Raw genomic sequence first — 17,804 nt, forward strand, 5'->3', positions numbered from 1 at the left:
CAGGGCTGCTGCTCACACCTTCCCTGCCATCCTTTCCCCCCTCCAGGCTCTCCCCAAGGACAGGCCCAGCTCCATCAGCCTTTGTCCTGGCCTCTACTCAAGGGCTTCCCCCAAAGGGGATGGGGGACTTGTGCTAGGCTGGATAGCAGGTGCCCAGGATTGGCCTCTGTGGGGCAGAGCAGAGGTGGGGGGCTATCAGAAACCCCTATGGCCCTAGCCCTGACTGAGAGGTCTCCCAGCCTATTAATGGCATATAAAGAGGTGTCCAGACACAGGGGCCAGCCTGTGCTCAAGGTTTCTGGGACAGAGGGGTAACAGAGAGGCAGCTGCCTGCTCCAGGAAGCCCCTGTGGGCTCTGTGTCCTTTCCAGGATGGAATCAGACACTACAGGGCTGAGTGTGGAGATGAGAGCTAAGGTTCCTGGGGTGGGCACCCAGGGACATGAGCTGATGCCCACCAGGAAAGGGGTAGGCAGGATTACGTGTAGACAGGGCCAGTCAGAGAGGGAGGAATGCTGGAGGTGTGGACAGAGCCAGCCAGAGGAGGAGGCCCCAGAGCAGATGGCTCAGGAGAGCTGGTAGGGAGGGCTGTCCAGCCTGGGCTCCTGCCGTCCTCAACCCCAGCCATCGTCAACATGAGGGAGCACAGAGAGGATGTGTGCAGTAAGCTGCCTCACCGTCAGATATAACATGTTTATGGATATACATTTTATTGCCTTTTATAAAATTTCCTTTGGCAACTGTGCTTGTTGAAGGGCACCACAGTGCCAGTCCTCAGGTGGGCAGGGTGATCCAGACCCCACTTTCAGGTGGGTGCTGGAGTCCAGGGACTCTGTCCAGGAGCTGGCCAGATTGTCCACACTGGCCTGGGAACACATGGGGTGTCCAGGACTGGCCAGGCACAGAGGCAGGGAAGGCGGTCAGCAACCCAAGATGGCCGAAGGTCCTGTCTCCGGCAGTCCAGCTGGGCCAGTCATTCCCCCATTAAGTCACCAAATGACTCATCAAAGGCACCCGGATGTTGTTTCTGGAGATACTTGGTTACAAGGCAGGTTAATGGGACCCTTTGCCTGAGAGCACCAGCTCCGATGCTGCCTTCTAGGGGTGGATTCCCTTGTCTCTTAGGGCTGGCACTGGCTGGGTCACTTTCAAGGAGGGCTGACCAAAGAGACAGGAGGTGGATAGGGCTGGGTGACCACCTCCTCTCCCTTACTGACCAGCCAGGAACACACAGGGCCTCACCTCGAGGGGGGCAACACTGGTACCATGGGTCACCGAAGCAGAGTGGCTGGAGGGCACAGGGCCACTAGTTCTCTTTGCAGGTGGCTGCTCAGCCTCTCAGTCACTGCTGGAGCCCGCAGCTCAGGGAGAAGGAGGCACGAGGGGTGGAGACAGATCTTTTCCCTCCACCTGGGCATGGAGGCCGCTGCCCTGATTTAGTCCTGCGGCAGAGCATCTCTGAAGGTCACTGGCCACTCCTTCTCTGTACTGCCCCAGGCGCAGGCCGCTCAGGAGGTGTTCCCAGAGGGGCACTGCATTTCCATGGTGACCGTGTTGGGCGTGCTGCCCGAGGCCTCCCCAAGCTCGGCGCCGTCCCGCAGGGCCCGCTGGAAGACCACCCTGAGCGGTTCCCACAGCCGCTGTGACTTGTCCCTCCCAGTCAGGAAGTAGACAATGGGCTTGGCACAGCTGTTGATGCAGATGCAGAGGTCGGTGACATACTCAGGGAAGGGGGCCGGGATCTGGAAGACCCAGAAGAGAAACCAATCAATCCCCAAGTAGATAGAGGACACGAGGAAGACAGAGACCATGGCCAGGATGACATGGTTGAGCTTGGCAGATCGCTGGCGCTGCCGCGCACGACACTCCACGTGCAGGATGAGGGCCAGGCAGGGCAGCACCATGAGTGGGCAGAAGAGGAGGAAGAGCAGGATGCCCAGCGAGATGTCCATGTGCCTGCAGGTCGCCCCAGAGGCCTCACGGCCCAGGAATACGCAGAAGTAGTTGTGAATGCCGGTGACCAGGAGGGACAGGAGCCAGAGCAGGGTGCACACCACAGCCGACAGGCGCTTGGGCCGCTGGCGCCAGTACCAGGAGGGAAAGATGATGGACACGCAGCGCTCTGTGCTGATGGCAGGCAGTAGGCTCACACTGGTGACAAATGTGCAGAGCCCCAGGATCCGGCATACGCTGCGGAGGTAGTTGGCAAAGGGGCCCAGGAAGCCCCCCGTGTTCAGCAGGGAGAACACGGCCTTGCTGAAAAGGTAGGTGCCGTCAGCGCTGGCCAGGTGCAGGAAATAGATGGAAAAAGGGGTCCTCTTGATGGAGAAGCCAAAGAACCAGAGGACCAGCCCATTGCCCACCAGGCCGCACAGGCAAAGCAGCAGGAAAATGTAGTCCATGATGGCGGGGGGCGGCGGAGCCACGATCTGCTCAATGGTCAGGAAGCCTCGACTGTAGAGTTCTGAGGCCTCGCCCCCGCCCGGACACATCTGTGCAGGTGCAGAAGGGAGACACTGGTGACGTGGCTGTCCCTCCCTGCCCGCGCCAGACCTGCATCTGCAGCTGGGCCCCGTGGTCCCCATTAGATGCTTAGGGGCGGGATCTGTAGGGTCACTGACTGTGGCCAAGCAGAAAACAGCCCCTTTATCACCTGACACACACTGTTTCCCAGAGGCTTGAGCTAGCGGCACAGAATGCTGCGCCTACAACAGTGACACATAGCAGTCAGCCACCTACAGGGGCCCCACTGCCTACCAGTTAGAATAGACTCTGCCTAAAGAGGCCCGTGGCGAAAGAGTAGGAAAAACAGGAGTTTTGTGGGTTGAGGGAGACCAGAGAGACAGGACTAATGAACCAGTGCTGTGACCTAAGCAATTTCTACCAAAAGGTGGCAGGCCCACAGGAGAAGGTGAGCACTGAATGTATAGACAATGGTACTGCTTCCACGTTACACTGTCGGAAGATGGAAATGGACTCGGGTTACACGTGGGAATGTCCTTGTCCTCAGAAGATGCAGGCTATTTGGAGGTAATGGAGCTTGGTGTCTGTGATTTACTTTTAAGTGATTCTAGGAAAGAAATCTATGGGGCTGGGGATTTAGCTCAGTGGTTTCACCACCTGCTGCACAAGCGAAAGGACCTGAGTTCAATCCCTGGTACCAAAAAAAAAAAGAAAAGAAAAGAAAAGAAAAAAAATCTATGTATGAAATGATACTTTCTATGTAAAGAAAGTATTTGTGGGGGAAAGTTGACAACAAATGAAGGGAGGTGAACAGTATAGGAATTTTCACCTCCTTACTTGCAAACTGTTCTTTCAGTATTTCAAAACAAAAATACAAAATATTTACTTTTGAAGAAAGAAAATCCAACGGGGCATGGTGACTCATGCCTGTAATCCTAGCTACTTGGGAGGCTGAGGAAGGAGGACTGCAAGTTTAAACCTAGCCTGAATAATTTACCAAGATGCTGTCTCACAATAAGAAGGGTTGGGGATGTATCTCAGTGCTCCTGGGGTTCAATCCCCAACACCAGAAAAAAAGAAAACTGTACTCTGGCCATAGCTGGAGTAGGATCTGCCCCAGAGTAGGACCAGAGAGAACTTAGATCGAAGGCAGTGTCAGGATTGTGGATTGTGGGAAAGCCTGGGGGATCCCTGGAGAGGGGGAAAAACTTGTGACATCTGCTATTCATCCAGCTATAGGAAGCTGTAAAAAAAAAAAAAAGTTCAGCTGAATACCAGTCCTGCCTGCAGGGTCTGGGCAGGTGTGTAAATGCACGAGCTTGGCCAGGGGCCAGAAACTGGCGAGTGGGGGCACAGTGGCAAACCCAAGGGTGCCCATCCTGAACAAGGTGGGCAGCTTGCTCTGCTCTGGTGGGTGGAGCCAGGGGGTAGCTAAAAGTAGAGCTGGATCCTCCTCTCTGCTCCCCAGAGCAGTCAGAACTCTGCATTGTGCTGTGCAGTGTCCCAATCTTTCAATGTTAACATTTGAAAAATACAACCCATCTCAGCTGATTCCATTCTTAGGGTTGTTTTGCCTCTCTTATTCCTCATGGCAAAAGGCTGCTCTGAGTACATGACTGCCCTTCCCACAGCCCTGCAGACAACACTAATCTATCCCAGCCCTTGCTCCCCAAGGATGGTCCATTTCCACTGCTCAGGGCTCTTCAACAAAACAAACAGAAAGGAAAACTCCTGCACATGGACATGCACAGAGTGGTTCTAGAGGCAAGATCCTTTCGGCTGCCTTCAGATGGCTCTTGCAGAAAGCTGGTCTTGAGAAACCACCCTTTGTCAGGAATCTTCTGGCCTGGTTTAGGTCAAGGGGATCTGTACATAGGAACTGGAGGTGCCAGCTACACACTGGGGACACTCTGCAAGCTGTTCAGGGTGAGCTTTTTATGGAGTCCTGCTCACCACCTGTCATCCTTCACACACTTTCATCAACTCAACATCTCTGTCTGCCTCTGTCCGTTCCCACATCCAACTGCTTAACTTGTTCTCTGCTTCCTTTTCTGGGGGGTTGATTATTCCAAGACTCCCGGGCTCCACTCGGTGGGTACAGGCCCTGGGGAGGGAGCAAGACGGCAGAGCAGTCCAGGGCTCTCTCAGGCTGGAAAAAGCCTGCAATTCCCTCCTGAAGAGGAGAGGGAGGCTGGGTGACTCACTGGGCGGGGGCTGCTATTTCCAGACACACACTGCCTTGTAAAACATGAACTCTGGAGCCTGCCCCTCCCTGGCCACTGTCACTGCTCTGGGGACTTCTGGAGATGCCCCCAGTGCATCCAATCTCTGCTCCCAGGCTGGGCTGCTCCAATTCCACATTGCATACCCTGAGGAGGAGGGAAAGGGTCGAGAGTATGGGGTGGGGAAATCCTGGGGGCTGGGCACGAGTCCAGTTTCTATCCTGATGTAAGCCTCAAGGTCGAAGACGTTGGAATAGGTAAATTTGAGGGATGCTTTCAACTTGAGAGTGTTCTGGTGGGACTCAGAAGGGAATTCCTGACTTTTTAGTGGGCTCTGAGAAGTAGTGACTGGAGAGAGGGAGGGTGGGAAGCAGGGTCACCCTGGAGAGCTTGTCTGTTTCTCAGGCAGGGCTAATGTCTGCAGAGGGACATGAACCTGCAAATAACAGGCAGCCCACAGTGGGTCTGGGTCTGGGAGCTCACAACGTCAGGGTCACCCCAGAGCCAGCACCCAGGGCTTCCTGGCAGGGCCTGGCCATAGTGGGCAGCCAACTGCCCAACCCTGCAGGGGAGGAATGGAATTAGACCATTCATGGCTGGTAAAAGATGATGAAGGACAGTATGGGAAGAGATTTCCAGGGTGGCCAATGTCCAAGCTTGCTTCACTAATGAGGGCAGTGGCTCTAAGGGACCAGGTAACCAGGAGCAGGCCACATGGTCCAGAGCTGGAGGTGAGCCAGGGAGGCAGGACATGGGGGAGGATATTCGGGGTCAGCCTGCTCCCCCCACTATACTCTTCAGGCAGCCCAGAGACCCCTCTGCCTTGTGACACTTGCCTTGTTCCTGTCGGTGGGATGGGCTTCCCAGGAGCAGTTTCCAGCCATCTTCAGGCCTGGTGAGTCCAGATCCCTGCTCACGGCTCACCAGCCTGCAAGCCCACCTGGCAAGAGTGCAGAGAGGGTGGAATGAGGCAGCAGGGTCACGCTACCTACCAGACCCCTGACCCCAGGGCTTTCTGCCCCTGTGGCTCTCACCTTAGAGGAAAGGCAATCCCCCTTTCCCTCCAAGCCCAGGGCTCTGTGGGACTGTCCTTGTAGGGATCCTCAGCAGGTCACCCTGGGGCACAGCCTCCTCCTGCCTGTGGACCCCTCATTTTGACCCTTGCTGGCCCTTTGGAGCCCCATGGCCCCTCACTGGGGAAGCCCTTCCTGTTCCTCTTCTTACTTAATTTGCAAGATTTGTGAAGCCAGACTGCTTCTGCCCACACACATGTATTTACCCTTGCGCCCCCCCCCCCAACATGTCCTGAGCTCTGTCTTTGTGTCCTAGGCCAGTGTAAAGCTGGGGTTCCAGTACTCTGGCCCAGCAGCAGGTGGTAGTGAAGGAGGACAGATCATTTTTGGCAGGGGAGACTTCCAGGAGGAGGAGGCCTTTGGCTGGGCCTCTGGTTTGTACATGCTAAAGCATCTAGTCTCTCTCCTCTCTTACGAGGGCTTGGAAGGCAGGACCACCCAGCCCTCTGGATCAGTGACATTAGCACCAAGCCTAGCATCAGCCAGTGCCAGCTGAGCACCTGCCTACCGACTTCCATCCATCCTCAAGTGTGTCCCTCAAACGGGCCATGGGCAGGTGCCCTCTTTCTCCTTCGACAGGTGCACGGGGCTCGGGCAGAGAAGTCACCTGCCCAGAGACACTCACAATCCCCATGCACCCTGAAGCTGTGTACATCTGCGCATTACCAAGACAGTTGTAGGAAGCAAGCCTGGAGGACCACGGTGACCCTGGCTCCAGGCTGAGAGAGGGGAAACTGGACTGCCAATAGGGAGGCCTGGGAGGGGTGACAAGCTAGGGAGAGGGAGACCCTGCAGCCCAGCTCGCTGGTCGGCCCACCCTGGGTCTCCTGAAATTCCCCTTCGACCAGGTGGGGAAACCAAGGCTGTGCGAAGGGCCGCAGGCCGCTGGGTTCACCCTCCCACGATTGAGCGCGGAGCAGCGTGCTCGCTCCAGGCCCTCGAAATTCCTTCTTCGCTGTAGCCGCCAAACGCACTAGCTCGCCGCCTCCTCCCGTCCGGGGCCGGGGCCGTGGCAGCTGCGCCTGTCATTGGCTGCAAGGGGTATCGGTCCGCGAGAGTAACCCGCCCTCTCTTTAACCCTTGGGCTCCCGGAGCTGGGGGCTCCAGTTCGGCGGGAGGCGGCTGGGCAGGGCCCGGGGTCTCGGAGGACCCAGCGTTGCCCATCGGTCCCCTCCCACCTGAAGCCTCGCTGCTTTGCCACCCCTGGCTGCCCAGCCAGCGCACCTTTGGGTGCTGCATAGCCTTGCGCCCTCAGGGCGTCTGCGCCCCTCTGTGCCCGGGTCAGCGTGGGGTCTGCGTGTGTGCAGTGAGCTTGCTGACCGCTGGTGTCACTGGAGCATAGGTCTTTATTCCCCCCGCCCTTCCCCCAACCATCTGGACTCTGGTCGGGCCACTGTCCGACCAATGCTTCCAGCTCCGTGGGGCTGGCTCAAGCTTTCCCAGTGCCCTACACCCCCAGATCCACCTGGCTGCAGATAAGCGTCCCCCGGCGCCCTCCATTGCTCTGGCTCTTCTTGGTGTCCCTTCCAGAAGACCACCACCCCAAGGTTTGAGCCCCAACCTTTGCCCCCAGGGCTGGCCTGACTCAGGAAAGCCCCTCGCTCCAGCCAGGAGTGAGGACCCCAATCATAGGCGGCCCTGGGGCAAGGGGCTGACCAGCACTCCCCACAGTGGGCATGCATTATAGGTCCCTGCTCACCTTTTTGATCAGTTTGATCTGTGTGTCTCTATCCTGGTCCTTGTCCGGCCGAGACAATCTGAAAAGATTTCACTCCTGTACAGAGAGATCTAGAAGCCAAGTGGACCCCAGATGGGCCGTATTAAAGACATATGTGTGACGTGTACGGGATGTGTGTGCTCCTCTGGGGGGATCAGGGCTGTGACAGTGCTGGCTCCCTCTAAGGCTGCCTCCTCGATTCCCACCCCCCAAACAAGGATGGCTTGGCCACCTCTCTCCTCCGGCCTCACCTCTGCTCACCCCCACCCTCCATGACCCGGCCCCTGTCCTCACACCCGCCCCCTGGCCATCTGCGCTGGTTGGGCCTGAGGCCACTGGTCAAGGGAGATGCCTGTCTGCTGCTCCCCTCTCAAACCTGTGTTTTCTCATTCTAGGTCCCAGGTTCCCTGCTCACAACTTAGATGAACGAGGACCAGGACCTGGCTCGGAACCAGTTGCATTAGCTGCCAACTATGCATCAGCGAAACCAGCCAGGGAGAATGTGGGACCACAGCTGCCCAGTGTCCTGTGGCTGCCCAGGTGCTTCCCCCAGTGTCCATCTGGGGCTGTCTCTGCTGTTGTCCTGAGCTGAGTTGGGGCTCAGCCCTCATGGAGGTAGGAGTGTGTGAGAGTAATGGGAGCCTCTCCCCAGGCTTGGGATGCTGCCTGCTGGCTGTTCCCTTCCAGGCCTTCCAGAAAGCACACTTGGGTGTGAATTTGGGGGAGGGATAGGGGATCCCCCACCCTAAGAAGGACAGAGCAGGGACTGGCAGTGGAGGGCAGCTTGGGGCTGGGGAGAGGCCAGCTAGGGAGGGGGATGTCAGGGCCTGCTACCCAGGAGGGGGACTCTGAAAGTCCCCCAGTGCCTCTGGGAGTCCAGGAGCCTCAGGAGTGGCAGAAGTGCTCTGGTAGGTGACAGCCCTACTCTTCCGGCTTCCTGCTTTTGGAGAGGTGGGATTTCTGTTCGCTCCCTGTCCTGACAGTGCCCACTCCCTGCCCTGACAATATCCACCCCATTTTCCTGCCCTGCTGGCCTTCACCCTGCACTCCCAATCTGGGATGGCCCTCCCCTGGTCCCTGGGCCCCAGGGAGCTACCTGCAGCTGTCCTGGTCCGAGGAGGCCTTCCCTGTAGAGGGCTCCTCCTGGGACTCCCAGCGGCTGACCCACCAGGGCAGCAGGCCAGTCCAAGCACTGCCCAGAGTCTCAGAAAATGAGAGGGAGCTGGGGTGGAGGACGAGCCGTCGCCTGCAGGAGGAGATGGCTTTGGAAGCAGAACCCGCCCCAAACCCAATTCCAGGCCCTGGAGGAGGGGAAGGGGAGGAGGAGGAGGAGGAGGAGGGGCTGAGCCTGATGAGGCTTCAGGAAAGAATGCCCCGCTCAGGAGCCCCCCCAAAGCCCCACTGGGAACTCATCTCTCTGCCTGGTGACGTTGCATTGGCCTGAGCACTGCGGCCTGAGTCCAGCTGTTAATCTCTCTCAAATCCTGCAGCTCTGTGAGGCTGCCCAATAGAGGGAGCCCTGGACTATCCACTTTCCTGATGCCTTTGGTCCTCCCCCAGCGGAGATTTTGAGGCTGGGCTGGAGGGGCCATCTCTACCCTGTGTTTTGCACTGACTGAGGGGCTGACACAAGGAAACTAGGAAGCAGCAGGTGAGGGCTCCATGGAGGGTGGTGCAGAATTGGCAGAGGGACAATAGCAGCACCAAATGCACCCCATCTTTTCTTCCCACCCTGGAACCTGCCTGGGCCCCCCATGGGCTTATGGAACCAGGAATTCCCTTTCCCCAGCCCTAATAGCAATCAGATGGTATGAGTGGAAAATCACAGTGCTTGCCTGGGCTGAGCAGGGAAGTTGGCTGCGGCGATGCCTGGTGCCTGGAGTGTGCGCTGCTCGGTGGAGAATGAGTCAGCCTACCCATGGAGGGGTCCGGGAACGTGTTAGTGGCCAGCCCCAGGGAGGGGGCAGGGTACAGGAGCCGGGGCGGTGGCTTTGAGCATGGGGTGGGGAGCTACCCCAGAATGGGCCCTCCCACCCTGGGCCAACTTTCTCATGACCCAGGAGCTGGAGGGGATTCCACACTTTCCCTGTGGGAGCAAATGGTGTCCAGATTGGGGGAGGGGGTATCTCTGGGAGCATCTTGCAGAGTGCAGAAATAGCCCTTCCCTGCACCTGCCCGGAAGCCTCCTGCCTCTGCCTGTGGAGGAACCTGCTGTCCCTGCCCAGCGAAATGGTCCAAGAGCAGGAGGGAGCCCCAGACTGCTGCCTGCGCAGCCCAGCTGGGGGCTTCTGAGAGGAGGGGGCTCTGGGATGCTGGAGGCTCATGGGCCACTCCCTGCCATGAGAGGTTGGAGTGGCAGCAGGCAGGGTGGTGACCGACAGGCTGCCTCCCCAGGGGGCGGGCAGCTGGGGCGCAGCTGGGCTGCTTGTTTACACTGGGAGGGCCGGGGGAGGCCGAATCCAGGCGAGTTCCAAGTGTAATTGGATTTGGACACTTAAAAGGAATTGTGTGAAGTGGGCAGTGGCTCTGGAGTCCACCGCCTTATTTGGTATGGAAATTTGTTTCTCTCAAAACAAGAGAGAGGTGCTTGTAAGTGGAACGAAGTCGTCCTTTGCCTGAGCTGGTGGAGTCCTCTTGCCACTGTCCGGGTCTGTTTGGGCAGCTGTAACAGAAAACCACGTGTCGGGGTTATAAACCACAGGAACTTACACCTCACTGCACTGAGGCTGAGGGCCTGGAGCAAGAAACTGGCAGTCCTGGTGCCGGTGAGGGCCCCATGCATGGTTCGCAGATGACACCTTCTTGCTGTGTTCTTGCATGGGGGAAGGAGCTGGGAGCACTCTGGGGTCCCTTTTATGAGGGTGCCAGCCTTGCAACCTAATCACTTCCCAAAGCTTCCCCTTCTAACACCATCATCTTGGAGGTGAGGATTTCAACATACGAATTTTGGGGGCACACCAATACATAGTCTACACCAGCCTCTGTGTGTCTATATAGTCACTGTGTAGCTGGGGCCATGGGGGTGGTTTCAGGGGCCAGGCTGCTGCAGGGACAGCAGAGGACCCAGCTGGAAGGTGGGAGTGGTGTCACTCACTCACTTGCTCACTCACCAGAGCCCAGGGCTGGGCAGGGTGGCTACTGTGGCCACTGAGACATGATCCCTGCTCTTCCAACTTTCACATTTTGTCCCCATGCTCTGAATGGTCACCACCTGCCATCAAGTGTCTTCCTCTGCCCCTCCCAGTAGAAAAGAACTTTAATTGTGCCCTGCCAAGGGCTTCACAGATGGACTCAGCTGTCTGCACCCCTCCCTCTGACTCCTCCCATGGATGTAGGCCTGGACCTTCCTCTCTAGGGTCCTGTGGGACTAGCAGGCTAGTTCTGAGCAAAGCTGTCTCGTCTCTGGGGTCAGTGGTTGACCACTGCTTCCCTGGATGACTGGGTGGACATGGACCACCTCCCTGGGCCTGGACCTGGGCCTCTGCAGCTAGCAGAGTACCAGGCATTGGCTCCACACTGATGAACAAGACAGGCAGGGCCACTGCTCTCAGGGAGTTGATGCCAAGTTGGGAGGCAGCCCAGAATCAAACAAAACAGGTGTAAAAATGCAGCCACAATAAAGAAGGCACCAGGGCCACTCTGGGCATGGTGACATGGATGGCCTCCTTGTTGGAACAGGATAGATGGGCACGGATGGGGTGGTTCAAATGGCCTTGTGGACCAGCACCCCTCTCCCCTTCTGCTTGGCCCTTATGGAGTGAAGATTCTCCAGGAGACAAGAAACTGTGTGCTTGGTCTGCTCCTCCTCATGGTAAAGGGTGAATCCAGCTCCCTTCTTCCCTCTGTGTTGCCCTCCTTCAGCCAGGCTGGCCTACCCTGTGATGGAAGATGCATCTTGGCAATCCCAGAAGAAGCCTGTACTCCTATCTTGCACGTGGGAGACCATTCACTCTTTTGTTCATATGTCTATCTGGCCATCTGTCTTGCCACCCATTCACCTACTCATCCATCCATCCATCCATCCGTCCATCCATCCATCCATCCACTCACTCATCTGTCCATCCATCCGTCTAGCCACCCCATCCATTTGCCCATGCATACATTCGTTGATTCATCTATACCACCCACCCATCTACCCATCCATTTGTTCTACTTTTTCTTTTTTTTTTTTTCAGAACTTGGGCTTTCACATTGAGCTTTCAAAAAAAAAATTTTTTTAATTTTTGAGACAGGGGCTTGCTAAGTTTCTAAAGTGCACAGGCTGGTTGTGATCCTCCTGCCTCAAACTCCAGGAGCGATGAAGAGATGTGTGCCACTGTACCTGGTTTAACAATTGATTTTTATGTTCACTTAACACATATTTACTGAACACCAACAGTGTTAGTGCTGTGGAAAGAATTGTGGGGGAACCAGATGTGAGGGTCTGGGGACAAGTAATAAGCAAGATGCAAATTAACACAAGAATTCCAAGCTGGGACTGGAGCAGTAAGAAAAGAGAGCAGAAGTGGTGACAGACACTGATGCGGTGGAAGGGGAGGGAGGGAGGTGGGTTTAGTAACCCTAAAGATGCCCTAATCCATAGATCCTAAGTGTATGTGGCATTACATATGGCCAAAGGGACTGCAGCTGTGAAGTTCAGTCTTGCGAAGAGATGTTATTGATTATCCGGGTGGCCCATGCAATCACAAGCGTCCCTAAGAGAAGGAGGCAGCAGCAGTTGCTCCCTGCTGCCCTCAGCACAATGCTTCCCACACATCCAACCCCTGCACCCTTCCCTGCTTCTGCCCTCCCTGCTGGAAGGGAACCCAGATGCTAGGGCCCCATTCTGTAGCCATCTCAGCACAGCCTCCATACTAATTACCTTTAGGAAGCCACAGTAGCCTTATCTTTCTAGAAATGATGAATAAGGATTCATTAAAATCATTATAGCTGGCTGGGGATTTAGCTCAGTGGCACCACGCCTGCCTCTCAAGCAAAGGTCCTGAGTTCGATTTCCTGTTCCACACACACACACAAAAAGACAGGAAACCAATCAGATAGGAAATCAAATTTTGCCAGGGATTTAGCTCAGTGGTTCTGCTGCCTGCCTCACAAGTACAAGGTCCTGAGTTTGAGCCCCGGTACCAAAAAGAAAAAAAATCATCATTACATAGCCAGTGTTTAACTTTATTTGTTTTTGCAAATCTGTGTGTAAGAATCAGGGTTTACACAAGGCTCATTAGTTGGGGCTCCTTTTAATCTGTGTTCCTCTACTTCACCTGTCCATCTTAACCTTTGCTTTTCTCTTTCCCTCCCGCCCTTTCTCTGCCTTCCCTCTTTGGCTCCTCCCTCTCTCCTTCCTCTTCCTCTCTCCCCTCCTTCTCCTCTCTCCTTCTCTCACCCTTCCTCCCCCTCCTTGTGCTCCTTCAATAGGGTTTTTAGTGCAGGGATATGGGCAGGGCCCAGGCAAGGCAGTCTGGAAGCTACATCTAGAGATCCCAGATCAGTCCCAGACTTGGGCAGTTCCCTGCCTCAGACACACAGCTGAGGGAGGCTGGGCAGCTGGGGCATCTGGCCACTCAAGCCTGAAGCAGAGGCTCATGGTTCCATGAAGCCACTACATTAAGCTGCCATGGCATCCTGAGTAATAGCTCCTTCTTTGCCCACCTTCCAAAGTTACTACGGGTTTTTCTCATCAGCATACCCTAACCAGGCAATGTCAATGCAGGGAGTTGGGGAACAGGATCTGAAGCTCAGGAGGATGGATGGGGCCAATCGACATCCAGCAGTCTGCTCTTTGTCCCTTTGGCATGCACCACCCTTTAGCTTCCTCTTGGGGCATTGCTAAGGTTTATTTGGGTGGTGTCCCCAAAAAGCACTACAGGGGAATAGGGACATGACAGGGGAAGGAAAGGAGCTGTCAAAATTCACTCCCACCCTGCTTTGGGAGGTCCAGTCTTCAGCCAGCCATTGCCCTTCAGAGGATATGCAAAATCGGGGGCCCCAGAAAAGGCAGCTGGAGGGCTCTCAGCTTATCAGAGTACTTTCCCTGGTGAGGCTGAGAGGAGCTGGTAGGGTGTCCCTCCTAACAGGCCACCTGGCCTTCAGCTTTTGAGAGTTTCCTCTGTGACACTGGCATTTGGTGAGCATTTATAGGAGACACACTATCTATCTGTCCTCATTGCCTGTTAAGAGAGTCCTCTGCCTCCTTGGTTGTGCAAGTTGTCCAGTGTGGTTCCTTCCACATTGTCAACCATCTATGAACTCTGCCTGCAGGTCCTGGTAGATCCACATCACTGACCATCTCTCATGTCTAATGAGCAGTGGGGTGTATGTCTAAAATTCTGTCCCCAGACCTCCAGAGCCACCCTTACTGAGTCTGTAAGGTGACATCTATCCACATTCAGGGGGTATCCGCAGAGCCACACATAGAACAGGTGTGAAGTGTGTCTTCCTCAGTCCCTGGTCAGAAGAGACCCCATGACGTCATGTGGGTGGACCATGGGTGAAGAGCCACAGAGTGAAGGAGGTGCCGTGAGGGTCTGAGTCACTTAACCATGCCTTCAGGACCTGCTCCAGTCTGACCCTATCTGTCCCATTGCCATGGATGATGTCCATGGTACACATTTAATTCAAGATGGGCAACTGGGGTCACTTGATAACTTTGTGCCTCATGGTCAAAATGGGTCTGACCTGGGGCCCATCACCAAAGCTTCTGGAAACTAGGCCTCAAAAAAAGTTATCTTCAGAGGATGGCTCCCAAATTCTAATGGTTGGTCCAAGGACACCTACAGGAACCTGCTGAAGGCTCCATATAGAACCCCATGTGCCTAGGTTTTCCAGGTCCCCGGGTCCTGGTGGGAAGATGGGATGGTGGAGGACAGCAGCCTGAATGCCAGGCAGAGTCTGCTCTCTGTGGCTCTGCTCACTGTGGTGGCCATACAGGGTAGCGGGATTGGGAACATGTCCCCTCTAGATAAGATATAGATGGCATTGACAGCACTGTGCAGGCTGGAACTGATAAGCAAGAAACAATAAGCATCCTAGACATCTTGTAAGCCCCAGGCCTGTCAGAGGGAGCCTGACATCTCTGTGGAGCTTTAGGGCATGATGATCTGAAGCATGCAGAGGTGTCACCTCTGAAGAGACACCAGGGGCAGCACCAGGCCCCTCCTGCTCTTAAAACAGCAGCATAGGGAGCCCGGGATTTGGGTGTGGTATATAGCTCCCTTACGGGATTTGGGTGTGGTATATAGCTCCCTTACATGCTCCTCCACCCCAATCCTGCATTCAGTAGGCTGGGGCAGGAGGATCACTGTGCCAAGGCCAGCCTAAACTTCACAGTGAGTTCAAGTCCAGCCTAAACTGTACAGTGAAGCCCTGTCTCAAAAAGAAAAAAGAGAAGCAAGCCAAGTGTGGTGGTGCACACCTGTAATTCCAGCACAAAGGACACTGAGGCAAGAGAATCTCCCCCAGTTTAAGACCAACCTGGGCCACATACTGAGTTCAATACCAGCCTGACCTACATAGAGAGATCTTATCTCAAACAAAACAAAAGGGCTGGGGATGTGGCTCAATGTGAAAACTGGAACTCCTCTGAAGAAGATAGAAGCAATGTTCCTTCTTCATTTCCCTTTTATAGCATTCTGGTGATAATCCTCCCTAGGTTGGGTCTTCCACTCCCAAAACTATGCTGAGTCAATTTAGTTGGGTGTTACTTACTGAAATTGACACAGTCAATCAACTACCACAATCCACCCCTTGTCAACTTGACAATTGACACATTTCTTTAAGCCATAATCTGCATATACAAAGACAAGTTCATCATTATGCCTAACATGCTATAACTATTCTGCATATAAGTAGAAATATACTAATTCCCTCCCTAGAACAGAAGGCAAGTTTTCTTTGTGTGATGCTTACTCTTAACACTTCATAACTTGAACATTGTAACATAAGTTTAACAATACTTAATCAATATTAAGTCTATCAACATTATACTACATTGGAATTGTATTAGGAGCAACTATTATAATTACAATCCTCACTGCTATGACTGTACCTGACCATGTGGTTCAGGAGCCTTTGGAACTGGCTTGTGGGACAGATTGGAAAGGTTCACAGATGCGGGCTAAAAAAGCAGCCATGAAATACCTGAGGCCATATGATATGGGAGATTCTGGTCAGAGCTTAGAAGACCAGAAAGCTGGTGAAGATCACGCTCAGGTTTCTGCTGGGAAGAAGGACTGCACTGGCTGCTGGACTCCAGATGATGTGTGTTATGCCTTGGCAGAAAGTTTGTCTGTATTTTGCTCATATCCAGAGACTTTGCTTGAGACTGAGATTAGGGGCAGTGGACCAGTTTTGCAGAAAGAATTTCAAGACAGTTTAATGGTGGGGCAGTGGCATGCCTACTCTTTGGGGCTTTTAGTTGCATTTATGTTGAGAATCAAGAGCAAAGAGCCAAGCAGAATGATGTAAAACACTGTGAGTTTGGCCAGAAAGGAAGCACCGGTAAAACTGTGGACTGCAAAGACAGAGCAGAGAATTTGATTTCTGAAAAGGAAGAGGACAATGGAAAAGATGGCCTGGACAGGTGTCGTGGCACACACCCATAATCCCAGCACTCAGGAGACTGAGGCAGGAGGATTGTTATGAGTATGAGGTCAGTCTGGACTTCATAGTAAGATCCTGTCTCAAAGAAAAAAAAAAAAAAAAGATGCCCTGAGGACATCACAAGAACCAGCAGGATTCCACCCCTTTGCAGCCTCAAAATTGCAAATGTGAAAAACTATTTTGAGAAGAGAGCCCTAGAGCACCATGTTCCAGAATGGCAATACCCTAGGGAAGTTGTTTCTTGGCATTCAGTTCATAGGCACTCAACCCCTACAGCTAAGAGAGCAGGAAGCCTGGCTACTGCCACAGCTGGCAGCAGACCTTGGCTTCATCCACATGGGTGCTGGTTTTAGATGGATGCAGAATGCAAAAGCTGTGGGGTCAGGAAGGCTTCTACCCATATTTCAGAAGAATGCCTGTGAGGCCAGGCAATGTGCCCCTGAGAGGGCAGTGTGTGAAGCTGTGTGAAGCTGAAGTTGTAGTGGAGGAGACACCAGAAGTTTGGAGAAGCCAGGAATGTGGATCATCTGAGAAAAACTGCAGTGAAGGAGCTGGCCCAAGATAGAAGCTGTGGGAGCTACAACCACCCATAGTGCCGCACAGACAGAGCCACCCAAGCCCTTTGAAGTTCACATCTTATCACAGATGCCGAGGATGCTGCACACGAAACTACAGGACTCAATGTTTGCCTTGCTGGATTTTGGACTTGCTTTGGTCCCATTCTTTCCTATCTCTCTATTTGTACCTTTTCGAATGGAAATGTCTATCATGTTCCATTGTATGTTGGAAGTGTATAACTTTCTTTTCATTGTACAGAGGCTTGCAGCTTAAAGTTTGCCTTAAATCTCAGAGGAGACTTTGGACTTGGACTTTTCATGCTGAAACTATTAGAACTTTGGCAGCTCTTGGAGATGAACTAAATGCATTTTGCACAAAGGGATGTGCATGAGTCTTTGGGGTGATAGGGGTGAAATGTTATGGCTTGTGTCCACCCCTATGAAGCCTCAGGAAGTCATAGGTAGGGCTTTTTCAGAGCTGGCTGGATCTAGAATGTGTGATGCTGGGATTAAGGGTGTGTGATTACTAAATTAGTCCACTGATAGTTTGGCACCTACCCTAAGCTGGGTATCTTAGATAGAATATAAAAGGGGGAGAAGAGACACTGCTCTTGTCTCCTTGCTGGTTTGCTACTTTGCTTGCTTGCTTTTGCTGTCTTCTGCCTGTCATTAACTGTTTCTCCTCTGCAACTCCCCTCTGCCATGCCCCCTACCTTGGAGCCAGCTGACTATGGACTGACACTGCTGGGAGCACTGTGCTGTAGATCACTATGACCAGGCCTAACTCACCTCCTCCTGCAGATGAGGCAGGGCCCTGCAGGAGGAGAACAAGAGGGCGTGGTGGAGCAAGGCCTGGATGAGAAGAGGACTGCCTTCCTTCCCACCCAGTCACCAGAAAACCATCAAGCATGATGTCCTGCAGACCTTAGCTACTCTCCTGGCTCTGGTTACAGACTAGCCCCTTTTACCTCTCCCTGCACTTCCCATAACTCTACCACTATAAATAAAAGTGCTGCAGTTCCATGGTTGTATTTTTCTTCCATCAGGAGTAAGAGCCCCACCTGGCCCCACCTTTTGTATCTCTTTGTCTTTTCTTAATCTCCCACTGTCATTTCTCACTCTGTGTACCCTTCAGCCATGTGGGTCGTGGCATGACACCTCTACAAGCCGTGGGCCAA

The 17,804-nt window shown here is 54.0% G+C and overlaps 1 protein-coding gene and 1 long non-coding RNA gene across 4 annotated transcripts; one reads left to right on the forward strand and one right to left on the reverse strand.

Moving 5' to 3' along the window:
• Window positions 1–685: 685 nt before the first annotated feature.
• On the reverse strand, window positions 686–9,358 carry Mrgprf (MAS related GPR family member F). Of its 3 annotated transcripts, none has more exons than XM_004852175.3 (4): window positions 8,571–9,358; window positions 7,457–7,514; window positions 5,521–5,624; window positions 686–2,491 (listed from the first exon to the last, which is right to left on the reverse strand). In XM_004852175.3, exons 3-4 carry the CDS (start codon window positions 5,566–5,568, stop codon window positions 1,508–1,510), a joined length of 1,032 nt encoding a protein of 343 aa, XP_004852232.1. In that variant the 5' UTR covers window positions 5,569–5,624; window positions 7,457–7,514; window positions 8,571–9,358; the 3' UTR covers window positions 686–1,507. The 3 variants fall into 3 exon arrangements, with proteins under 3 accessions (XP_004852232.1, XP_021120128.1, XP_021120129.1); XM_021264469.2 differs by having other exon boundaries at window positions 7,457–7,545; window positions 8,571–9,357; XM_021264470.2 differs by lacking the exon at window positions 8,571–9,358 and adding an exon at window positions 7,851–8,039 and having other exon boundaries at window positions 7,457–7,545.
• LOC110350654 (uncharacterized) lies at window positions 6,115–17,647 on the forward strand. The gene is made up of 3 exons (XR_002397358.2): window positions 6,115–7,304; window positions 7,870–8,089; window positions 17,351–17,647. It is a non-coding gene; the product is annotated as an uncharacterized LOC110350654 (long non-coding RNA).
• The last annotated feature ends 157 nt before the right edge of the window (window positions 17,648–17,804 follow it).

This window comes from Heterocephalus glaber, unplaced genomic scaffold (genome assembly GCF_053883595.1).
Source record: "Heterocephalus glaber isolate CG9 unplaced genomic scaffold, H.glaber_assembly_v1.0 deba00000594, whole genome shotgun sequence".
NCBI classification, from domain to species: Eukaryota; Metazoa; Chordata; class Mammalia; order Rodentia; family Bathyergidae; genus Heterocephalus; species Heterocephalus glaber.

What these genes read in the sequence shown, in the direction of transcription:
- Mrgprf (XM_004852175.3), bottom strand. Translation starts at nt 5,568, where the DNA reads ATGGCTGGAAACTGCTCCTGGGAAGCCCATCCCACCGACAGGAACAAG. An exon ending in ATCCCACCGACAGGAACAAG is followed by an intron (nt 2,492 to 5,520) that starts GCAAGTGTCACA and finishes GCACCTGCACAG; the next exon opens with ATGTGTCCGGGCGGGGGCGA.